The 26,369-nt window shown below is 37.4% G+C and overlaps 2 protein-coding genes across 5 annotated transcripts in view; both read right to left on the minus strand.

The window, feature by feature from the left end:
* The window catches only part of adgrd2 (adhesion G protein-coupled receptor D2), a 42,329-nt gene extending 16,307 nt beyond the window's left edge, over positions 1-26,022 (minus strand). For 2 of the 4 annotated variants that reach the window (XM_079896245.1, XM_079896247.1), the window contains exons 1-12: positions 25,995-26,014; positions 16,571-16,966; positions 15,948-15,997; positions 15,768-15,828; positions 12,202-12,438; positions 10,363-11,013; positions 9,163-9,291; positions 8,654-8,739; positions 7,644-7,922; positions 4,367-4,478; positions 2,104-2,229; positions 1,572-1,680 (exon numbers count right to left, since the gene is read on the minus strand). In XM_079896245.1, the coding sequence (XP_079752371.1) occupies positions 1,572-1,680; positions 2,104-2,229; positions 4,367-4,478; positions 7,644-7,922; positions 8,654-8,739; positions 9,163-9,291; positions 10,363-11,013; positions 12,202-12,438; positions 15,768-15,828; positions 15,948-15,997; positions 16,571-16,622 (1,892 nt within the window). In that variant the 5' untranslated portion in view covers positions 16,623-16,966; positions 25,995-26,014. Of the gene's footprint in view, positions 1-1,571; positions 1,681-2,103; positions 2,230-4,366; positions 4,479-7,643; positions 7,923-8,653; positions 8,740-9,162; positions 9,292-10,362; positions 11,014-12,201; positions 12,439-15,767; positions 15,829-15,947; positions 15,998-16,570; positions 16,967-25,994 lie in introns of all 4 variants that reach the window. The other 2 variants (XM_079896246.1, XM_079896248.1) reach the window with 2 other exon arrangements.
* The window catches only part of nadka (NAD kinase a), a 415,064-nt gene that overhangs the window by 243,532 nt on the left and 145,163 nt on the right, over positions 1-26,369 (minus strand). The window lies entirely within an intron of this gene.

A 26,369-nucleotide genomic window follows, 5' to 3' on the forward strand; every position in this document is an offset into this window, starting at 1 on the left:
AATAAAGTGTAACTAGCCGGAAAAAAATATTGAGAGATTGATTACGTTGTTCAGAAGAGAGAAAGATGTCAAATTAGCCGTCACTCCCTCAGCCGTTGTATTAGAGACACTCACACAGCAGCGTTAACTCGTTTTCTGTCATTTAATGCCAAGGTAATAAAACAACAACACTGTAAAAAAAAAAAAATCAACCTAAAAAAAAGTAAGTGTTTGTGCTGCCTTAAAATGTGAAGTTTAGTCAACTTGAAATGTGAAGTTGTACTAAGTGACAACTTGGATATTTGAGTAAAAAATTTAAGGCAGCACAAATACATTATTTTTTTAAGTTGATTTTTTTTCCAGTGAAGTATATTGTTATGAATAAAAAAAAATAAAAAAAAATAAAAAAAAATACCTATGATTTACAATGTTATTAACTAGGGTTGGGAGTCGAAAATCGAAATACTTGAGGTCAGGAATCGAGTACTTGCTATAAAATAAAAAAATCAATTCCCCTTATCAATTTCTTTGTGCTTTTTTAAATGACTAAACCATTCAAGCGCAAGACGACTTGCGCGCTGTTTTCACATCCAAAACGAGCACAAAGAAAAAACTATTTTAATGTGATTTTGAACCATTCAAGTGCAAGAAGACTCACACGCTGTTTTCTTTTTCAGTTTTCACATTCAAAGTCCGCTCACAGAAAGCCGCCTCTCATACTGTATAGTGGGCGATACTGAACTTTAACTGAGTGTAAACAGTAAAAACACACACACACACACACATGTATCAGTGTATTGGATCCATGCAGCTCTTAAAGTGACAGTAGCCTAATATTCCTGCTGCCGCTCTGTAATAGCGTTAATCAAACAACTAAAGACGGAGAAAATTCACTCGTTCTTGACTGAATATCTTTTGTTACTATATATTTTATTTATAAAGTATCAATAAAAGTATTTATAAAATCGTATCACTGCTGAGTTGTATTTTTTGGTGTGATTGTTTATTTGTTTTTTAATGAGTGTTTCCTTGTCTTTAATAATATAAGTACATTTATATTAGTTAGGCTAGCTGTTTTTGCTGTGCTATTATTAAACCACAGGCAAAAGTTCCTCTGTTCATTTTTGTTCATGGTATTCAGCCACAAAGAAATGTTTTGCAATAAGACCTAAGGTACGAAAGTCCATTTTTGCAGAAAATTGAAACCCGATCCAAAATTTTTTTTTTATGACGGATGAAAGTTTCGGAGGCAGTGTGTAAGCGTGATTGACACTACGTTTTTTAACGTGTGAAAATTTCAGACGAGAACTTCGGACTCAGTGTGCAAGGACCTTTAGAACAAATGTGAAAGATTTCTACGTTTTTTCTTTTTCTCTTTACTGGAATCAAAACTAGGAATCAATAAGAATCGGAATCATTAAAATTCAAAGGATAACCAACCCTATTAATAACTGTGGAAATGCATCATCACATTCTGGGAAAAGGGTCCATTACAATCATGTAGTGCATGCGGTTTAGTTCATTTGTAAGAAAATATTAAAGATTTAATCGTTTGACAGTCCTAATTCCAGCTTCCACTGAGCATGGCTTACCTCTGCGATCCATCGCTGACTATGGGAGAAACGCTAATGTTTTCCTCTCTTGCTGAGAGACACTTCACAGAGCCGTACCATGTGTTCAATAACGTCACCTTTCTGAAGTCTAAACAAGCACAACATATGAATCAAGGGGAGAACACTGTGAAAGGTTAACTGTAAATCATGAAACTTCATCGCCTATCAATCATGGTTTTAATCATGGCTTGCTTAGTTGGGGACATTTAATGTAATATTCAACAATATTATTGATCTGCCTGCACTGACACCATTATATGAGAACTGATCTGAGCTGGACGATGACTTCACGGTTTTCTCCAGAGCGGCTATATCTAAATAAATGAACTAAATTAATAACTTTTTCACAACAAAAATGAACCATCACTGAACTTACTTAAGCTGGACTATGACGCTATTTTCTTCTGGAAACAAACTATGTTGCATTATTTTACTGTAAAGCTGCTTTGAAACAACCTGTATTGTTAAAAGTGCTACATAAATAAAGGTGACTTGACTTCATCATCCCTACCATTGTTATGTAGTTCCTTCATGTTTTTAGCGGAGACAGAGATGCAGTCTCGATGTCCCACATCCGACCCACAGAACGCAGGAGCGCGAGACGCTTCAGACAGAAGCCGCTGTTGGACCTGCAGCTCTGAGACACAGAAACACACTTCTGCCGTGATATTTCTGTGTGTATCAGTGGCTCACTGCAAAACATGCTTTTCTTACTTCGTATTTTTGTCTTTTTTTCAGTCCAAATATCTAAAAATTCTTAAAATCAAGAAGCATTTACTAGATAAGTAAAATGACATAAGAAATTATATCTTGTTTTCTGATAAAAAAAATAAAAAGTGAGTTTTTGCTTAAAGGGATACTTCACTTTAAAATGAAAATTCTGCCATCATTTACTCACCCTCAAGTTGTTTCAAACCTGTATGAATTTCTTTCTTCTGCTGCACAGAAAGATAGATATTTTGAAGAATGTCAGTAACCAAACAGTTAACTGGAGCCATTGACTTCCATAGTAGGAAAAAAAATGTACTATGGAAGTCAATGGCTCCAGTTAACTGTCTGGTTACTGACATTCTTCAAAATATCTATCTTTCTGTGCAGCAGAAGAAAGAAATTCATACAGGTTTGAAACAACTTGAGGGTGAGTAAATGACGACAGAATTTTAATTTTAAAGTGAAGTATCCCTTTAAAGGTCCCATTCCATGGATAATTTTATTATTTTATAATGTTTCCTGGGGTGCCCTTATAATGTTAGTATGTTTTTTAGATCAAATTTTTTTATAATTTAGAAATAAAAGGCATATTTCCTAGCCTGATTTCATTCCCTGGTTTGAACACTCTGTTTGAAGGGGCGTGTCTGCTGTGAGACTTCAGTGTAAACGCCCTCTGCTGTGATTGGCTGACATGCTTGCATATGAAATATCTGGCATTACATGTGGAACTATCTGGAAAACTTTTACTATTACAGCTATTATACGTTTTTACTATTACAGCTATCTGGATTAACGAATCGTGAGAAGTTTTTTAAGTATTTAGATCTATTCCCATCACATAAAAGGTTGCAGTGATGAGCATTGAGCAGATGACAGCCTGTTGATCGCGTGAAAGATCTTATCATTGCAACGCAGTTCCTGCACTCACTAATGATTTCACCAATGCAAACATGAGGCATATAAATACAGTAAGAGCTTCGTTGTGCAGTGTAACAGCGTCATTGATTTCATAACGAGTTTTGGCAAGTGTCCAGATAAACTCGCGCTGTGATTGACAGCTTGGGCGACTGTAAAGGGATTGTTCTTTGATCGCTTTCTGTATATTAATCACAGTTTAAGTAAGATTATTTTCATCCTACTAAGAGAAACGATGTGAAGTTGATCGCTACTTCCATATTAAATCACTACTTACCGCTTGCTGGAATATGACTGGAGCTCCACACCGAGCTCTCCATTACTATTCTCCATAAACATTACTATGTTTCTTGTTGTATTTGTATTTGTATATGTGCACTGGAAGCTTCAGTACCAAGAAAAATTCCTTGTGGGTGCAAGCACACTTGACAATAAAGCTCTTTCTGATTCTGATTCTGATTCTGAATATAATTGAAATAGTCCCCTTCGTCAGTCTGAAACGCTGAGAGAAGCCTGCTTGATATTATCCCAGGTTAGAAAAACAGTCCGTGGTGAAATGGACAGAGCAAACTAACAACTTCGAATTAAACTTTTGCGGTATCCGATTATAGATAAACATCAACCACGTCTGTTGACATTTCGCCAGCAATGCGCCTGTGTTCCTGTGGGTGGAGGTTACGGTTCTAGTGACGTCATTAAAGAAGGAAGTAGAGGGATGTAGTCCAATCCAGGCGTTTTTTGTAGGCGACTTCTGTTAAATAAAATATCTCGCTTGGCATTGAACTTTGAGCTTTATAATTTTACAGATATTATTTATGCTCTAACAGCAACATTACACACTAACTAAAGTTTGAAACATGGGATCACGAAGAACGGGACCTTTAAAACAAGCAAAATTACATGGCAACGGGTTTAGAATTTTTTTTTTTATTATTATAATTTAGATTTTTTTTTTTAGAAAACAAGATATGATTTCTTATGTCATTTTACGTATCAAGTAAATGCTTCTTGATTTTAAGAATTTTTAGATATTTGGACTGAAAAAAAGACAAAAATACGAAGTAAGAAAAGCATTTTTTGCAGTGCTCTCATTCGCTCTGTGTGTGTGTGTGTGTGTGTGTGTGTGTGTGTGTGTGTGTGTAACTCACTGATGTTGTGGCTGTGTATCTGCACGCTGTCTGTGTCGTCCATCAGCAGAGAGTTCAGGTTGCTCATCATACGGTCTACAGTCTGGATGACAGCCATCGGCCCCTTCACTACCTACAATTATTCAGTTATTCAAACCAAACATTATTCAGACACCAGATATCATTTTTGATATGTTTTTACTAGTGTGTGCAGGACACTATAGTTCATTTATGTAAGTGAGGAGAGCAAAACTATGACATTATACCCAATAATTCTTCATACAGTGACTACTAGTGACATTTATACAAATTTGGGACCGGAAATGATTCGGACACTTTGAGCTGAGCATTTTTTGCTAAATGTTTTTCCTTTAATTGCTAATGCTCTTTTTACACACAGACTGAACACAATGAAGCATTGCTTGGTGATTGGTTGAGCTAAACTGGTATTATCTAATTGTGTAGTTAAATTTAACAGCTGACAGATATTCAACATAATTCATGTGTGAGACAGAAACAGAAGGATGGACAAAACCAGTCAAATATCAACTGAGTTCTGATCATATTTTCTCACCATTTTCTAAACTATAGCGAATAAACTGTGATAATGTGAGAAATGTTGAAGTTGTCTGAATAAATTTTGGATTGATTGTACATCAAAGCACAGATTTATCAAGGTTTCCTTTAAAACTCCTCTTGATGGCAGAGTAAATAACCCCGGCAATAACCAAACAGAGTTAACTTATTAATAAACTATATAAACGCAACATACATCACACTGTAGTGATGATATCAGAGGAACGGCCTCTGGCTCTTTGTGATATTGCTTAATTATGAAACAAATTTTGAATGTTTTTACATTTTAATGTGCATTAGTTACTGAATCATTAAGTATCAGACTACTGGTGAAAAGTTTGAGGTCGGTAAGATTAATTTTTTTTTTGAAACACCAAGTTTGCATTTATTTGATCAGAAATACAATAAAAACTATTTTTTATTTATTTAAAATATCTGTTTTCTATGTGAATATATAGTAAAGTGTAATTTATTCCTGTGATCCTGTGATTTTTTTAAAAGAACAGTATTTATTTTAGATGACCTTACTGTCACTTTTTATCAATTTAATATTTCCTTGCTATAATTTCGTTCCCCAAACTTTTGAACAGCAGTGCATTTATGAAAGGCATAACAGAATTACAAGAAACAAGTTAAAATCAGTGGAATGTGTCAAAAACTAACAAGCAATTCCAAGTTAATGTTTCAAAATCCTGATAACATGACATTACAAGTGCAATATGTATAAACTTATAATGATTCACAAAACACATTAGTAACTTGCTTAATGAAAGGGATCATAAAAATCCCTTCTAACAATTAGTAATTAATCAACACAATAAATGTCCCAATTGGGAGAGGGTGTGCAATTTTCAAAGAGTTTAATTAAACGTATATATTTTGGTTGCATTTGTGAGTTAAAAAAATTTACCTGGTTGTGTAAACTTGGCACATAATATCTAAATATCGATAAATCAATCATTATAGCCCTGAATCGAATCGCATCTCAGCATTATTTGAGGTATCGGCACATATCGTTGGCTGAGAGAATCGATGTCATATCATATATCGTGATGAACTGTCCGATTTACACCCCTAAACACAAAGCAGTTAATAAACGGGTCACTTCAGTCACCTCTTTGATGCTGTGCCATTTACTAATTCAATGAATAGGCTACCTATTTACAATAAGCACTTATCTCAAAAATAACTATTAAATAATAAATTAACCTAAGAATTGGCAGACTAAAATCAGCTTGAAAATGCTATCTCATGAAATAAAGGCATATCTGCCTTTGTATCCGCCTTTGTATTTTACAATTTAAAGGTAGGCTACACAGTGTTATTTCGTCAGTCAATCGTGAAAGTCTGGTGGTTGAAAGCTTCTGGCAACATTAAATCCAGGAGAGAAGAGCATTCTAGAGAAAGAGCAAGTAGAGAGTTTGAGCGAACACACGTTATATCTGAGCGAGAGCAGACAAGAGCCATGACACTGTATATCTGAGAACGCGCGTCCAGTTTTGTGCGAGAGTGAAGTAATCTGCCTGTGAGTTGAGAGATTGGTGCTCGCGCATTACTTGGATGCGCTCTCGACATTTGTCATTAAAATAACGCCATAGAAACGGCCTCAAATAAACTATAAAAAGGTGAAGATAATTGTGTCTGAAAGTGCCAATTGATTTTTTATTGGTTAAATAAACAACCGTCCTTCGGATGAGACGTTAAACCGAGGTCCTGATTCTCTGTGGTCATTAAAAATCCCAGGATGTCCTTCGGAAAAGAGTAGGGGTTTAATTCCGTCATCCTGGCCAAATTTGCCCCTTGGCCTCTGTCCATCATGGCCTCCTAATAATCCCCATATACTGATTGGCTTCATCACTGTCTCCTCTCCACCAGTCAGCTGGTGTGTGTGTGTGTGTGTAGGGCGTTCTGGCGCAATATGGCTGCCGTCGCATCATCCAGGTGGAGCTGCACATTGGTGGTGGTTGAGGAGATTCCCCATTCCATGTAAAAGCGCTTTGAGTACCCAGAAAAGCGCTATATAAATGTAACGAATTATTATTATTATTAAAATCAATGGAGACTATCTCGTATTTTTCCATGGGTGTTCGACCATTTCCACGGGATCGGCGCCTACACTGTACAAAAAATGTGCTGCCTTCAATATCAAGTTCATTGTACGTAAAAATGTAAGTAATTTCAACTTAAATAAAATTCAACTGACTTAAAAATTAGTTGTATCTTGTAGAATGTATAAAAAAAGTTGAAAACTGCTTAACTTATTTTGATGAGTTACAGCAATGTAAAACCTTGCACTGCAAAAAATGCTTTTACTTAGTATTTTTGTCTTGTTTCCAGTCCAAATATCAAACATTTCTTAAATCAAGATCCATTTACTAAAGTAGTGAAATTACATAAGATATTAAGTCTTGTTTTCTGGGGAAATAAATAAAAATGAAGAGAGTTTTTGCTTAAAACAAGCAGAATTATCTGCCAATGGGGTAAGAAAAAATTATCTTGTTTCTGTTTGAATTAACATTATTTTTCTGACCCCACTGGCAAATAATTGAGCTTTTTTTAAGCATCAACTCACTTCATTTTTATTTATATCTTATGTAATTTTACTCATCTAGTAAATGCATCTTGATTTAAGAATGTTTAGATATTTGGACTGGAAACAAGACAAAAACACTAAGTTTTAAAAGCATTTTTTTGCTTGAGATTGAGACGGTGCTTCAGTCACCTCTTTGATGCTGTGCCATTTACTGGCCTCCTCTTGGCTGAGGAGTGAATCTGCGATGGTGATGAAGCTCTGGCCGAGTCTCTCGGCATCTCGCCGGCTCTGGTTGGCTGTGCTGGGAAGATCAGCGGCCCGAGAGAGAACATTCATCAGAGAAACCATATCTCTGTCCTCCAGCGGTTTGTGCTCCTTCAGGACCGCTCGCTCAGAGGCGTTTAACAGACGGGACACCGAAGACCAGCTCTGCCCATCCACAGTATCAGAGAACACATCGTCTGCAGTCTGAGAGAAACAGGACAAGACACGAGTTAGATGGGCTTTACATTTTCTTAATTTAGTTTTTAACATTACTATTCGTGTCACGATTCGATACATATCACGATACTGAACTCATGACACGATATTATTGCGATACTCCAAGACATATGGTAAAAGGTTGATTAAAATGCTAAATTTGGTGTTACACTGTGTGTGTAAATGAATAGGCTTGGACTTGGTGCTGGAAACCCAATGCAGGACAATAGAGACACAAGAATAACAATATTCATGATTCTGAAGCTGAAAATACAGAATTATTTTAGATAAATATGCTTGAACTCTGACTAGATATATTTAAAATAATGTCGGACATTTTTACTGGTAACATCAGACATTTGGCATTATCAGGACCCACAAATATTCCCCCATTTCATTATTATACATTATATTCAACATTATATATAATAGTTTAATGTAGTACTGACACTAAAACTATGAAAACTTGAATTTTTTCTCTCATAGTAATTTTCATTTTTGGTGAACTATACACAATACAGATTGTCACTATCCACGAAACATATTGTTGCATTTTTATATTGCGATATATTGTGACACGATATATTGTGACACCCCTAATTACTATTACTTGTTTTACTTCTATTGCTGGCACTGTTTGCTTTAGCTGTTTTTGGTTATTTGTAATGACAGATACTGTGTGTAAGATACTCAAGCTGAGAAAGCACTCGACTCTGTACCATCCCGAACTGCATGAGCTCCTGCATGAAGTGGCTTGGGTTGGACCTTAGAGATTCTCTCAGTTCCTTCATCTTCAGATAGTGTTCTGTGGGTCAGAGAGTCAAGTCACCTTTATTTATATAGCGCTCTTTATAATACTGATTGTTTCAAAGCAGCTTTACAGGAAAATAATGGTGTCAGTGCAGGCAGATCAATAATATTGTTGAATATTACATTAAATGTCCCCAACTAAGCAAGCCAAAAGCCAATGGTGAAAAAAGGTGAAAAAGGCGACCAAAACTCCATCAGTGACAGATTGGAGAAAAAAACCTTGGGAGAAACCAGGCTCAGTCGCTCAGTTCTCCTCTGAACGAACAGTGTGTAATTATGATTCAGGCAGCATTATAGTTCAGAAGTCAGATTGGATTTGAACATTCAGAATATTATATAGAGCTGCACTGTCAGGCCGAGCACAACAACTTCAATACATTCAGACTTTAATCAGCTACAGCAACTCTTTCACACACACCTTTGCTGGTTCTGCAGATGAAAGGGAATGTGTGTGTGCAGACGGCAGAGCTGTACTGAGGCTGACCGTCAGACCGGCCATTAAAAACCACACACTCCTCTTCCTGTCTCTGCGTCGTCTCCAGGGACCCTGCCGAAATAATTATATCCACCACAAATAAACAGAAACTTACAAATTACAATTCATTCATTTTCATATATCAGCTGAAACTACCACAAAAAAATGATATATATATAGTATCATTATAGTTGTTTTGTTAAATATCCAAGATCCAAAGTATAGGACAACTATATATATATATATATATAAAGACGGAATGATAAGTCATGGGAGCATCAGACCAACTGAAACAATGAGCAATTAACAACATTTTAAGATTATTTCAGGCAAAATGGCTGGAAAAAAAATCATAAATACAATCACTAGTAATGTGATTTAATGGTTTATCACTTTTGACCAATAGGTGGCGCTGTGACCAAATTGATGTGGTGTGGTCAGAGTAAGTTGACAATGACACGCTGACATGGGCGCAAATGCATTTTCTATTTTAACAACGTGGTGCAGGACGTGAAAATGAAAACTGCGTCGGGCTGAAACTAGCAAAAAACACTTGCGTTGTGCTGGCGCTGGATTGCGCCGGATGTATAATAGGGCCCATAATTCACAGTCATTTTGGCGTGCGCTTCATTTAATTCATTTGCGCATTATTTACTAACGGTTTAACAAATCAACTTGAATTCTATAACTTTTTGTCAGCATGGTCTGAAGATGATCTGGTTCAATTTTCGTGAAAATCGGAGCAACCAGCCAAGAAGGAGTTAGAAAATGTAGGTTAAGGAAAATTCAAAATGGCGGAAAAATGCCCCTTCAGTAATTGGCCCCTAATTATAGTAATATTTATTTACAGATCCCACATGAATCTGAACAAAAAAAAATTATAACAATTCAAAATATATAATAAATATAATTCAAAGTAGACATTTAAAGCTACAATGGACTCTTAGAATTAAATAGCAAATATGATAGTAACAAAAACATTGTTTATTAGGCAAAATATTTAGCAAAAACTAGTATATTTTAAATATTAAAGTATTAAATATTCATATAAAATATAATATAAAATATATAATATATATTTCGATTATAATAGTGCATGTTAAAGTAGCCTATGTTATAATAATAATAACAAACGAAGCTAACCTGGACAGTTGAGTGTTGCAGACATATTCTGGACGGAGGGATGGACAGTGATGAGGCTCCAGTCCCGCCATCTGAATAAAGCTCTGTGATTGGTCAGCTCTGAGCAGGTGTTCAGCGCCTTCACCTCCAGAGCTTCACCCCAAATGTTCAGGTCAGTCAAGTTTCCAAAAAACGGCTCCGTAAAAGTTCCACCAAAGGTATCCTGGTCCTGCCCTAATATAAATATCCCGTCTCCATGTATAGGCCTATCATTTGCCTTTTCCCGTGCCTTCCCTTGCCCAGAATCTCCCGTTCTTCCGTCCACATAAATCGCCCAAAATCCATTGCTGAAGCGCCACGTGACGCAAACATGGTGCCAGTCTCCATCAATGGGCAGCTCGGCTTTGTAGGGATGATGTTGTCCTTGAATGAGAAGCGCTAGGCGGACCTTTCTGTCGGCGTGGTCTCGCTTGGACTCGTCGATCCGTCCGCGCAGCTGGAACTCGTTGATGAAGACGCGCGCGGCGTACGAGAACACCGTGGACACGTTCTCATGCCGCGGGTCCCACTGCACGCGCACGCAAACGCTCACCGCGGACAGTGACGGGAAAGACGCGTTCACTCTGGCATAGCCGTCCTTAGACTTGAAAGATAAACCTGGGAAGACCGTTTCTGTGAAGGTTCAGAGATTTCAGTTCAGAGGGATAGTGAAAATTAGCCCATGATTTACTCACCCTCAAGCCATCCTAGGTGTATATGACATTCTTCTTTCAGCCGAACACAATCAGAGTTATATTAAATAATATTCTGGCTCTTCCAAGCGTTATAATGGGAGAGAATGGTGCCTTAGATCTTGAAGCCCAAAAAAGTGCATCCATCCATCATAAAAGTAATCAATACGACTCCAGGGGGTTAATAAAGGCTTTCTGAAGCAATGTGAAAAATATACATATTTATAACTTTATAAACTATAAATCACTGGCTTTCTGTCAGGTCAGAGGTCACTCTTCCACCGGAACCATACTCGCGGACGGCCGTTACCGGAAGCCAGTGATTACAGTTTATAAAGTTATAAATATGGATTATTTTTCATACACTAACGCATTGCTTTGCTTCAGAACAGAAGGCCTTTATTAACCCCTGGAGTCGTATGGATTACTTTTATGATGGATGGATGCACTTTTTTGGGCTTCAAAATAACAGGCACCATTCACTCCCATTGTGAATCGAGGAAGAGCCAATCTGTTTTTTAATATAGTTAAAGAAGTCATAGTGTATACCAAAAACATTATTTCTGAAATTGTTCTGAACGTTCAAAACGTCAGTTTAAAAAAAAAAAAAACTTTTTAAAATTGTGTTTATTTTATTTTATTGCGAACATTAAGAACATTCAAGTTTATCATTTTGGAAACTTTACTTTTGAATGTTCTCTGAACATTCTGAAACATTTAAAAAATAGATGAGCAACCTACTAAAACGTTTCAGAAAAAAACCTCAACATTTAACAGTATTTTACTGTAATAAATTACATGACATGTCCGTTTTTTCCCTGTATATAGTACAGGAACTTGCTGTTAACCTATTAACAAGTTTTTTCCTTAAGCATTTTTACAATATTTACAGTAAAATTACAGTTAAAATTGTAATGAAATTAATACTGTTAATGTTTTTGGAAGTAAAAAAAAACAAAACAAATCATCTTATTTACAGTGAAATGCTGTAAACTCAGTGTGACACTTCAAATTTGACATCCCATGAATGATGTTTTTGTTCTAAAGTTTTAAGAACATTATTAAAAACCACATAACTTCGAAAGAACATTCTAATAACATTACAGGAATAACGTTTGCTCAAACTTACTTTGGGGAAGTTGTGCTGTGGGGTTCTGGCTTCGGTTGGTTCTGAACCAGATGGGGCTCTTGATGCTGGATCTGAGGAGTAACTTCTGCGCTCCCTCCTCGTCCTCTTTGACCCCTGAGGTTGTGAGGGCACTCGACTGACCATGGCAGTAACGCGAAGCCTGTTGGAAACTGAACGATGTGTTCACGAGCTGGTACATGGCATCGTTCTGGAGCAGAAGGTTCGAGTCTGGCACATCTGCAACAGGTTGAGAAGGTGAGAAGGGAAGTCAGCGGTTTAATTATTATTGATAACCACAGGCTGCCTTTGCAATTCAGAAGCCCGTTTCAAAGAATATGTGCAACGGCTCTAAATTGTAAGCCACCTAACAGCCTATTAACTTACTATTTATTGGATTGATGTATAAAATCAATATCACATTTGCAAACGTGCTGATATTAGGGAAAACAGCACTCTTGCTTGTGTGATACTGCTTATATATATTAAAAACAAGAACTTTGCACAATATCTAGGTTTTTGGAAGCATTTTTATACATTTTGGAGACATTTTTTGACCCTGGCTCTTTTTCCAGTGGATGCGGTTTCAAGTGAAATGCTACTGGTTTACTTCCAAATGTTCACATATTTAATACATCCAAAAATACGGCTTTATGGTTAAGCATCTGTGGATTAAATTTGAAAGTCCCCCTGTGGTGAAAATCCAGCTTTTAATGTTGTTTATATGTCTATGTGGTGTTTTTAATATGCTCTAAGACTAGGGCTGTGCCGGTAAACTTGACAACCGCACCACCGCGGTATATATAACACATTTTTTTGTATGTGAATGCTGTTTTACATGAATATTATGACACGGGTGAAGCAGAAAGCTTTGTTTACAAAAGAAATAATAGGTTAGCAATTAAATGTTAACCTATTAATGTTAACCTATGTTAGCAATTAAAAAACCTTGGAAACGTTTGGATTCGTGACGAATGAGAGAGTGTTCCTTTGGTTCACTTTAAAGTAGGCCTATTATATTCGCATTCGTTACTGTGGTAAAGTAGAAAAACACTGTAGGATAGATAGCCTACCTTTTTACTTGCACGTCAAATTCTTTTGAACACAGTTTGTGCTTTTTTATTATACTTGGTAAGGCGCGTCAAGTTTATTTGTAAAGCGCATTTCACACGCGCGGGTGATTTTAGTTTCACTTTTCTGGCAGTGCAAAATCAAACATAGCTTAAATGTCTTGCCCTAGTGGAGGATAAAATTCGCTCCTCAGACCTTTTACTACAAGTAGAAAACATGAAGATATTAGAAAAGAGATGGTCTCTTCTGCTCGTGTCCCACATCCCTGATCCCTTAGGCTTTATCACCCGTCTTTGTGTGGAAATATAAAACAAATGTTTTTTTTTAAATATTTAACTTTGTTAGTATTATTTAAGTTAATATTATTTACTGATATTTATTTCAATGCTTTACAGGCTTCAGTGTGATGTTTCATTGACGGAAGTGCTCAAATAAACATGCATGTCTGTTATGAAATGGATGTTTGAGCCTTGTTTATTATTATTATTTTATTTCAAAATGTATTTAACTGAGGTATATATATATATATATATATATATATATATATATATATATATATATATATATATAAAACACCTCCCAGCCAAAGCTGCTGTAAGTGAGTGGAGGCGGGGCTCATTTGCATTTTCATAAATGAGGCAAGGGTGTCGAGTTACATTCAAGCTAAGACTTTTTTTCAAGGGAAAATGCGTTTAAATACGTCATTTTGGTGATCAAATATGAGTTTTAAGGGATAAAATGATTTTATGGGCTTTGAGGATTTTAGAGCTCTGAAAGGATCTGTGATCGTAATGTTACCATTGTACCCTTGAGGGTGTTGCTTGCTTGTAGCTGTGCTTTCATTACGACAGTAAGTGTCTAATAAATAACAACCAACATTAATGCCAAATGATACAACAAAACAAATTAATTTTCCTGATAGGCTATATCAAAATTGCATGATTTATAAATGGAGTCCTGTTAAAAATGATTGTAATATTAACTGTAAAAGACTGTAAAACCTGCTATAATACAAACCTGTTAAATGGGTATACGTTCTCGTATTATATATGGAAAAAACAATAAAAATGTAACATTTACAGATCAACCTGTACATTTTTCCATATATTTTACAAACATGTCTTACAACAAACAATTTACAAAAATTGCAAATGGCAATTTAAACAGGTAAATCCAACTACAAAAATTGCAAATGGCAATTTAAACAGGTAAATCCAACTACACTGTATACCTTTAATATATACTGACAGTGACAACCACCATAATAATGCAGGTGATAAAAGATGAAGAATCATAAAGTTCATCACAAGTAGCCTTTCCATAAGCTGAATTATACTAGTATACAGAAGTCATTGCACGTGAACACAAAACGCCATCATGTTAACACATATGACATTAAAATAATGCAATAAACGTTCATTAAACAACAGAAGATGCAATATAAAACCTATAACTGATAAAACTATTAATTATTTAAATCAAATACTTTCTAATGTGAAGTGTCACACAGAAAATTCTGTGAATGTCAGTTTACAGTTTTTCCACTGTAAATTATCATTTGATTAGCCTTTTTTTCCTACTAAAAATTGTACATTTAACAGTATTTTACTGTAAAAAATTACATGAAATGTCCGGTTTTTCCCTGTATATAGTATGGGAACTTGCTGTTAACAAGTTTTTTCCATAAGCATTTTTACAATATTTTACAGTTAAAATTACACTCATTTTGTTTCATGTAATTTTACAGTAAAATTACAGTTAAAATTGTAATGAAATTAATACTGTTAATGTTTTTGGAAGTAAAAAAAAAAAAAGAACAAATCATCTTATTTACAGTGAAATGCTGTAAACTCAGTGTGACACTTCAAATTAGATGGTTTTTCATTTCAATAATTGTAAAAAATAAAATAAAAAAATCAGGTAAAATTAAATTGTAAAATTTACAGGTTCTTCAGTAAATTGTTTACTGTAGTGTTACTGCATTTTTACTGTATTTTTATAGAATTATTCTGCCAATAATATATGTAGTAAGATATTTAAATGCTTAGTTTTATGATCAAATCTCTGTAGTTTTAAAACATATAATGCAATGCAATACAATGATGATTGACAGATTAACAAACTAACCTTCCTTAAAAGTCTGATGATCATTTTTGAGACTCACATTTGAATGTACGGATAATCAAGTTGCTTCAGTCCAGTAAGTGTTCATCTTGAAATATTACTAACAATATCAAAGTTATTCTTATGTTTACTTTTTAATAATCAGTAAAGATTTCACAGCAAAAAGACACTAAAAGGCTTTTACTTGCTAAAGAATGTCTAGACTATCAATCAGACGACAGAAGGCATGTAGTAGATTGTGTGAAACAGGTTTTTTTAGCAAAGTTTTGATCATGATTATCAAGAGGCCTTAGAATTTCATGAGTCAAAAATGATACGGCAGGCTTTATCGGGTTAATTAATGTTTGTGAGGGTAAAATACAACATTTACTTACCCAAAATTCCTCTTTCTGTCCTGTCTGACCAAGATTGAGTTGGTTCACACATACCCATAATCTTCATTTTAAACATACAAAAGAAGAAAAAAAAAGCAGAGAACGTGGGTATTTAAAATGATCATTCATGAAGAATTTCAAAATTGAGATATAGAGAAAGAAGTCAGAATTTAACATTACCACTGCATTAGCCAAAATCACTCCGAAGAGCACCGAAGACATCTTCACATCTGGACAAAGCAGGACAGATGATTTTAATAATGATATTAACAAAGCAAACCGAAGGAAAACTGCATCTCAGCAATGAATCAGGTGACCTCTCTGCAGTTCCTACTTTTACAGGAAAGCAGACTGTTTCTCAGGCAACCTCGCTTGTGTTCCTCTAATGTTAATTATTTTGTAAAATAATATTACTGAAGTAAAGTAGTGTTCAAAAGCATAAGACCACATGATTTTTTAAATGTAACACTGGAAAGTTTTAGAATTTGTTACCTTTAAATAAAATGTGCATTTTCTCACAAATTGCAGATAATACACTCAAAAAAAAAAATGCTGGGTTGTTTTAACCCAACTTTGGGTCAAATATGGACAAACCCAGCCGTTGGGTTACATTTTTAAATTAACCCAACGTTCGGGTTTGTCCATATTTGACCTAAAATTGGGTTAAAACAACCCACCATTTTTTAGAGTGTGTAATGGGAAAAAAAGGTTATATTAGAAAAGAACGCAAAAAAGCTGCATCTTCACTAGCCGTATCAGACTTTTTGCCCCTGATGAACTGAATATGAAGAGATTTGACTTACAGGTGCTGTTTGCCATGTGATGATCTTCAGCGGTTTGACTCCTAGCATCCATACGTCTGTTTGGAGTGTGCTGTGTAATCTCATATTATCTATTATGCTTTTACACCGTCTTCATCCTTCAGTTCGCAAGTGTAACAACCAAGCTCAAATCCATCGCATCCAGACTGCTCTTCTTCTTTCTCCCAGTGTGTGTGTCTCAGGATCTGAGCGCAGACCCCCTCGTAGATGTCCAGCCCACCAACTCAGCCGTCATTTTAGCACTTCGCTTTGTAATGCTAATGGATGTCATTTATTAAAGCAGACTTCTTGCGCAAGCAGTGTGAGTGTTGGCACACAGAGTTCATCAAGCACAGCGGGACTCTTACTTCTGCAGAATGCCTTTTATTTATGCACAAACTTCACACACACACACACACACACACACACACACACACACACACACACGTCAAAAATTTCGGGCATTACAATCCTTGTGGGGACATTTGGTCCTCACAATGTAGGTTTTACCAGGTACACACACACACACACACACACACACACATCGTAAAGTATTACAACACTTGTTCAAATGGCATGCTGTGAGCTCAGTCTCAACAAAAAGCAACATTTTGTAAGCATATATAAAACTGGCACTAGTGAAAGTAATTTCCACCATGATGTTAGTTGGCATTGTTGCTTGTCGCATTGAAAGCTGCTTAATAAAGCTGGTTTGCTTTCTGTAGGCTAAGCTTTAGTGTCCTGCAGAACTGCATCAGAGAACACAACAAAAGCAATGACATCACTAATGCACAGTGTACACCAGTGTGCCAAAGAAAGCCTGCTATTAGTATGCACTGTGGAGTACAGCCTCAACACCAGCAAAGAGTTCTGAGATCACTAATGAACAATCTGTTTGTAAATCTAAAACTATACTAAATATTTCGTAATGGTCTCGTAGTGCATGTCAAAAAGAATTGAGGATCAAGGTCTTTAGAATTCCAAATGTGGCGGCAATGTTTTACATGTTTAAACCTAAGTTTATGTATTCTTGCATGGAAAAAAAAATCTTAATAATAACAATAATGATATAAACAAAAATAAAATAAAATATTTTTTTGTCAAATTGCAGATAATAGAATTTAAATCATAACAACACTCTGAATAGTTTTATGCTGTTGCATAAATAGACATAAATCCAGTAGCAGATTTAGGCAGGTGGAGCTGGGGAGGTGGAGGGTCTCAGAGGACCTCTGATAGCACTGAAGGACAACACTCAACCAGAGTATTTAAATGCTGAGCAAGCAATCTCATTGGCTGCATGGGATCAGCAGAGGCCAATCAGCTGAATGACTGAACTAGATATTTGCAGTGAAAAATAAAATACTGTAAAAACAGAATGCACGCTTTTTTAGAAGCTTTTCACAAGTGGCATCAGACTTTTGTAAATGACATGAAAATAAAGGTTCCAAAAGGGTGTTTTCACAACAGTGCCATAAAAGAGCCATTTTTGGTTCCACGTAAACCTTTCAGTGAGCTGTTCTCAAAAGAACCATTTTTTTCTTAGTGTGAAGAACATTAATAATTTGAAGAACCTTTTTACACTATAAAAAAAACATTTTGTGGAATGCAAAGGTTCCAAGGATGTTAAAGGTTCTTCATGGAACCGATAAAGAACCTTTATTTTTAAGAGTGTAATGAATTGAATATTATGAGATTTGACTTAAACTTGGTGTATCTGTAATGGCACCTTCTGCTTGTTATAAACTTCTCCATGTTTTACATCTGACTTTATAACAAAATAAAATATTGCCCCTTCATGGAAAAGATCATTTCTGCCACTGATTCACATATTCGTTTATTTGTATATAATTAGAAAAAAACATGCCTCCCTAAATGTGAAAAAAAACAAAAACAAAAAAAAACAATTGTAAATATATACAACATTTGTTTCTGACATGTTAACTATGAATGATTAGAAACGTTTTGCTGTTGTTTTACTTTTGATCCTCCACAGCCATTAGAAATTAAGATTTAAATATTTTTGTTTTAAGTTGTTTCCCTCAAAACTACTTCGGACAGGCATTCAGAAACCCAGCAGAATTCCCCTTTGCACATAATGTATGATTCCCCTGGGCCTCAACAAAAGCTCTCACACCGCAGTGACCACACACTCGGCCTCTGAATGCCGGCACCGTGCCACAGCAGAGTCAGAGTTATGTGCCAAGCAGAAAGAAAAATGGAGGACTAGTTACTAATGCAGTCAGGAACACGTAGAACAATACAAATATCCCTGGAGGTAATTAAGGTTTTGTGTTTGGTTGACCTTTATGAAGAACCTTGGTTCAAAGTTGTAACACCTACAGCTGGCAGCCATACTGGGATAGAGTAACTTAAGTCACAGCAATGAATCCTGGCTCATAAAATGCAGCACTTCTTTTGGCTTACATGAGTATTACTGCCTTAGAGGAAGGAGGAGAAGATCAGGCATTTTCCAAAGGAAACCCAGAGCAACAGACAACCGCAGTGTGAATAAAAGCGAAGAAGTACCTTTTAAACACTTGCTTTGTCATGGCAGATGCTCAATCACTCACTAAACAGCTGATTAGTGCTTTTCTAAAATGACTCAGACTGACTCCTTTCTAGCTAAAAGGGTTCAAAAGAAAGGTTGGGAATCCCGGTTAACAGGGAACGTTCTCAAAACGTTCGGGCAAGGTTCTCTCAAAGGTTCTTTTATTAACATTAAAAGGTTAGTTCCCCCCTAAAATGATAATTCTGTAATTATTTACACCCTCCTGTCATTCCAAACCCATAAGATTTCATCTTCGAAAAACAAATGAAGATGTTTTGATAAAATCTGAGAGATTTCTGTCCCTAGACAACTACAATATTGACGCTTGACCATATGAATTGAGCAGATTAGTCCAAAATTTCTTAAGAGACACAATTGCTTTATATAATGAAAAGACTGTATTTAGGCTTTTATTCATCTACTCATGGTAAACAGAAACTCAAGCATGTTTGCTTGACGTGCGAGAACCAATGAAGTTCATTCTCGTGTTACGCAGAACGTTTGAGCTTCAACAAGAACCAATGAGGTTCATTCCAGTGTTACGCAGAACGTTTGAGCTTCAACAAGAACCAATGAGGTTCATTCTTGTGTTACGCAGGACATTTGAGCTTCAACAAGAACCAATGAGGTTCATTCTCGTGTTACGCAAAACGTTTGAGCTTCTGCAAGAACCAATGAGGTTCATTCTCGTGTTACGCAGCACGTTTGAACTTCAACAAGAACCAATGAGGTTCATTCTCGTGTTACGCAGAACGTTTGAGCTTCAACAAGAACCAATGAGGTTCATTCTCGTGTTACGCAGAACGTTTGAGCTTCTGCAAGAACCAATGAGGTTCATTCTCGTGTTACGCAGAACGTTTGAACTTCAACAAGAAAAAATGAGGTTCATTCTCGTGTTACGCAGAACGTTTGAGCTTCAACAAGAACCAATGAGGTTCATTCTCGTGTTACGCAGCACGTTTGAGCTTCAACAAGAACCAATGAGGTTCATTCTCGTGTTACGCAGCACGCTTGAGCTTCAACAAGAACCAATGAGGTTCATTCTCGTGTTACGCAGCACGTTTGAGCTTCAACAAGAACCAATGAGGTTCATTCTCGTGTTACGCAGAACGTTTGAGCTTCAACAAGAACCAATGAGGTTCATTCTCGTGTTACGCAGCACGTTTGAGCTTCAACAAGAACCAATGAGGTTCATTCTCGTGTTACGCAGCACGCTTGAGCTTCAACAAGAACCAATGAGGTTCATTCTCGTGTTACGCAGCACGTTTGAGCTTCAGCAAGAACCAATGAGGTTCATTCTCGTGTTACGCAGAACGTTTGAGCTTCTGCAAGAACCAATGAGGTTCATTCTCGTGTTATGCAGAACGTTTGAGCTTCAGCAAGAACCAATGAGGTTCATTCTCGTGTTACGCAGCACGCTTGAGCTTCAACAAGAACCAATGAGGTTCATTCTCGTGTTACGCAGAACGTTTGAGCTTCAACAAGAACCAATGAGGTTCATTCTCGTGTTACGCAGCACGTTTGAGCTTCAACAAGAACCAATGAGGTTCATTCTCGTGTTACGCAGAACGTTTGAGCTTCTGCAAGAACCAATGAGGTTCATTCTCGTGTTACGCAGAACGTTTGAGCTTCTGCAAGAACCAATGAGGTTCATTCTCGTGTTACGCAGAACGTTTGAACTTCAACAAGAACCAATGAGGTTCATTCTCGTGTTACGCAGAACGTTTGAGCTTCAACAAGAACCAATGAGGTTCATTCTCATGTTACGCAGCACGTTTGAGCTTCAACAAGAACCAATGAGGTTCATTCTCGTGTTACGCAGCACGTTTGAGCTTCAACAAGAACCAATGAGGTTCATTCTCGTGTTACGCAGCACGCTTGAGCTTCAACAAGAACCAATGAGGTTCATTCTCGTGTTACGCAGAACGTTTGAGCTTCAACAAGAACCAATGAGGTTCATTCTCGTGTTACGCAGCACGTTTGAGCTTCAACAAGAACCAATGAGGTTCATTCTCGTGTTACGCAGCACGTTTGAGCTTCAACAAGAACCAATGAGGTTCATTCTCGTGTTACGCAGAACGTTTGAGCTTCAACAAGAACCAATGAGGTTCATTCTCGTGTTACGCAGCACGCTTGAGCTTCAACAAGAACCAATGAGGTTCATTCTCGTGTTACGCAGCACGTTTGAGCTTCAACAAGAACCAATGAGGTTCATTCTCGTGTTACGCAGAACGTTTGAGCTTCAACAAGAACCAATGAGGTTCATTCTCGTGTTACGCAGCACGTTTGAGCTTCAACAAGAACCAATGAGGTTCATTCTCGTGTTACGCAGCACGCTTGAGCTTCAACAAGAACCAATGAGGTTCATTCTCGTGTTACGCAGCACGTTTGAGCTTCAGCAAGAACCAATGAGGTTCATTCTCATGTTACGCAGAACGTTTGAGCTTCTGCAAGAACCAATGAGGTTCATTCTCGTGTTATGCAGAACGTTTGAGCTTCAGCAAGAACCAATGAGGTTCATTCTCGTGTTACGCAGCACGCTTGAGCTTCAACAAGAACCAATGAGGTTCATTCTCGTGTTACGCAGAACGTTTGAGCTTCAACAAGAACCAATGAGGTTCATTCTTGTGTTACGCAGCACGTTTGAGCTTCAACAAGAACCAATGAGGTTTCATTCTCGTGTTACGCAGCACGTTTGAGCTTCAACAAGAACCAATCAGGTTCATTCTCGTGTTACGCATCACGTTTGAGCTTCAACAAGAACCAATGAGGTTCATTCTTGTGTTACGCAGCACGTTTGAGCTTCAACAAGAACCAATGAGGTTCATTCTTGTGTTACGCAGAACGTTTGAGCTTCAACAAGAACCAATGAGGTTCATTCTTGTGTTACGCATCACGTTTGAGCTTCAACAAGAACCAATGAGGTTCATTCTTGTGTTACGCAGAACGTTTGAGCTTCAACAAGAACCAATGAGGTTCATTCTCGTGTTACGCAGCACGTTTGAGCTTCAACAAGAACCAGTGAGGTTCATTCTCGTGTTACGCATCACGTTTGAGCTTCAACAAGAACCAGTGAGGTTCATTCTCGTGTTACGCAGAACGTTTGAGCTTCTGCAAGAACCAATGAGGTTCATTCTCGTGTTACGCAGAACGTTTGAGCTTCTGCAAGAACCAATGAGGTTCATTCTCGTGTTACGCAGAACGTTTGAGCTTCAACAAGAACCAATGAGGTTCATTCTTGTGTTATGCAGCACGTTTGAGCTTCAGCAAGAACCAATCAGGTTCATTCTCATGTTACGCAGGACGTTTGAGCTTCAGCAAGAACCAATCAGGTTCATTCTCGCGTTACGCAGGACGTTTGAGCTTCAGCAAGAACCAATCAGGTTCATTCTCATGTTACACAGGACGTTTGAGCTTCAACAAGAACCAATGAGGTTCATTCTTGTGTTACACAGCACGTTTGAGCTTCAGCAAGAACCAATCAGGTTCATTCTTGTGTTACACAGCACGTTTGAGCTTCAGCAAGAACCAATCAGGTTCATTCTTGTGTTACGCAGAACGTTTGAGCTTCTGCAAGAACCAATCAGGTTCATTCTCATGTTACGCAGAACGTTTGAGCTTCAACAAGAACCAATGAGGTTCATTCTTGTGTTACGCAGCACGTTTGAGCTTCAACAAGAACCAATGAGGTTCATTCTTGTGTTACGCAGCACGTTTGAGCTTCAACAAGAACCAATGAGGTTCATTCTCGTGTTACGCAGCACGTTTGAGCTTCAACAAGAACCAATGAGGTTCATTCTCGTGTTACGCATCACGTTTGAGCTTCAACAAGAACCAGTGAGGTTCATTCTCGTGTTACGCATCACGTTTGAGCTTCAACAAGAACCAGTGAGGTTCATTCTTGTGTTACGCAGAACGTTTGAGCTTCTGCAAGAACCAATGAGGTTCATTCTCGTGTTACGCAGAACGTTTGAGCTTCTGCAAGAACCAATGAGGTTCATTCTTGTGGTACGCATCACGTTTGAGCTTCAACAAGAACCAATGAGGTTCATTCTTGTGTTACGCAGAACGTTTGAGCTTCAACAAGAACCAATGAGGTTCATTCTCGTGTTACGCATCACGTTTGAGCTTCAACAAGAACCAATGAGGTTCATTCTCGTGTTACGCAGAACGTTTGAGCTTCTGCAAGAACCAATGAGGTTCATTCTCGTGTTACGCAGAACGTTTGAGCTTCTGCAAGAACCAATGAGGTTCATTCTCGTGTTACGCAGAACGTTTGAGCTTCTGCAAGAACCAATGAGGTTCATTCTTGTGTTACGCATCACGTTTGAGCTTCAACAAGAACCAATGAGGTTCATTCTTGTGTTACGCAGAACGTTTGAGCTTCAACAAGAACCAATGAGGTTCATTCTTGTGTTACACATCACGTTTGAGCTTCAACAAGAACCAATGAGGTTCATTCTTGTGTTACGCATCACGTTTGAGCTTCAACAAGAACCAATGAGGTTCATTCTTGTGTTACGCAGAACGTTTGAGCTTCAACAAGAACCAATGAGGTTCATTCTCGTGTTACGCAGCACGTTTGAGCTTCAACAAGAACCAATGAGGTTCATTCTCGTGTTACGCATCACGTTTGAGCTTCAACAAGAACCAGTGAGGTTCATTCTCGTGCTACGCATCACGTTTGAGCTTCAACAAGAACCAATGAGGTTCATTCTCGTGTTACGCAGAACGTTTGAGCTTCTGCAAGAACCAATGAGGTTCATTCTCGTGTTACGCAGAACGTTTGAGCTTCTGCAAGAACCAATGAGGTTCATTCTCGTGTTACGCAGAAAATTTGAGCTTCAACAAGAACCAATGAGGTTCATTCTTGTGTTACGCAGCACGTTTGAGCTTCAGCAAGAACCAATCAGGTTCATTCTCATGTTACGCAGGACGTTTGAGCTTCAGCAAGAACCAATCAGGTTCATTCTCGCGTTACGCAGGACGTTTGAGCTTCAGCAAGAACCAATCAGGTTCATTCTCATGTTACACAGGACGTTTGAGCTTCAACAAGAACCAATGAGGTTCATTCTTGTGTTACACAGCACGTTTGAGCTTCAGCAAGAACCAATCAGGTTCATTCTTGTATTACGCAGAACGTTTGAGCTTCTGCAAGAACCAATCAGGTTCATTCTCATGTTACGCAGAACGTTTGAGCTTCAACAAGAACCAATGAGGTTCATTCTTGTGTTACGCAGCACGTTTGAGCTTCAGCAAGAACCAATCAGGTTCATTCTCATGTTACGCAGGACGTTTGAGCTTCAGCAAGAACCAATCAGGTTCATTCTCGCGTTACGCAGGACGTTTGAGCTTCAGCAAGAACCAATCAGGTTCATTCTCATGTTACGCAGGACGTTTGAGCTTCAACAAGAACCAATCAGGTTCATTCTCATGTTACGCAGAACATTTGAGCATCAACAAGAACCAATCAGGTTCATTCTCATGTTACGCAGGACGTTTGAGCTTCAACAAGAACCAATCAGGTTCATTCTCATGTTACGCAGAACATTTGAGCATCAACAAGAACCAATCAGGTTCATTCTTGTGTTACGCAGCACATTTAAACTTATGCAAGAACCAATGAGGTTCATTCTCGTGTTACGCAGAACGTTTGAGCTTCTGGAAAGAACCAGTGAGGTTCACTGTTGTGTTACGCAGGACATTTGAGCTTCCGCAAGAACCAATCATGTTAATTCTCATGTTTTGCAGCACGTTTGAGCTTCTGCAAGAACCAATCAGGTTCATTCTTGTGTTTTGTTTTACGATTTTTTTGAAGCATCAAAGTGGCAGTTGCATGAATTCAATAGAGGAACAGAAATCTCTCAGATTTCATTAAAAATATCTTCATTTGTGTTTCAAAGATGAATGAAAGTCTTACAGGTTTGCAACAACATGAGGGTGAGTAATTAATGACAGAATTTGAATTCTGGGGTAAACTAAACCTTTAATAGAATGTCCGTTCAAAGTTATCTGGTCTTTAAAAATTTTCTTAAAACGTCAGCACAAAAACTTTATTTATATATTGTTTATACAATGTTTTTTCCGAAACATTTTAGTTGGACGTTCGTCTAACATTTAAAAAAATGTTCAGAGAACATTCAAAAGTAATATTTGTAAATTGATATAATGGAATGTTTCTTTACCATTTGTGTTGTTCAGAGGACACTCAGAAATAATGTTTTTATAACTTAATAAGAACATTATTAAAAGGTTCTTAGGACATATTTTGGGGATGTTGGAGGAAATTGTCAAATTTTCAGTTCGTCTAGAAAAATAACAGATTTATTAACAGATTTATTCATTTATTAAGTAACAAATTCTCAAAAAAGGCTATAAAAGGCTCTGAGTAATGTTTTTAAAATGAATTCACTTTCATTGAGAGTGTTTCATATTTGCATGAACATTTACAGCTTTAAGCAGACGACCTCTTTGATATTTCATATGCTGTTCATGTTAAACCTCAAGAGGATTGAGTGGGACCTAAAACAACACAACGACAAATCACGTCTCATCTTCCAGTAAGTCTCTCCCCCTTTTCCTTTAGGATCATCCACATGCCGAATGCAGCCAGCTGCTCCTTTTAATCAGCCTTGACCCATCATGCATCCAGAGCGAACAAAAGCATACAGGCATTTATCTTCCTTCCCTCAACATTACTTCAGTTCACTGACAAGCCCTTTTCTCTTCCCCTTCCCTCCTTCACATCCACTGTAGCCCACCACCACCATCGCTTGTTACACATTTCCATGGCAACATTAGCTTTCTATGAATGGCATGGCAACGTCAAATAGTATCTTGCCCTAGAACAGGAGAGACAAAAGAAGGATGACCTACATGTGGAGAGAGGAAGGAGATCTTCCCAGAAGAACCCGCATATCTCCATCGGAAACATACAGCTGAGCTTCATGAGGGTTTCGCATCAGCCATGCGATCTGTGGTGAACGAAACAGAGTTTTAACATCATGGAGAGAAAGATGCAACATGAGAGGTCACATGATCTAAAATAAGCTTGTGGAAACATTTCCTTCTTAATCTCTCTAATTGTTTTATGGATTCTTAAACCATTAAGTTTGGCTTTGGAAATTATTAATGGAACCATTTAAGAAACATGAATTCATTTTTATCAAAGACGAAAGGGGTGATGGTCAGGGGGAGTCAACTTTAGGAGGTGTGGGGTAAGATGTGCCGGTCTCATCATCTAGCAAGCTA

Source organism: Squalius cephalus (genome assembly GCF_949319135.1).
Source record: "Squalius cephalus genome assembly, chromosome: 16".
In the NCBI taxonomy this organism is placed as follows: domain Eukaryota; kingdom Metazoa; phylum Chordata; class Actinopteri; order Cypriniformes; family Leuciscidae; genus Squalius; species Squalius cephalus.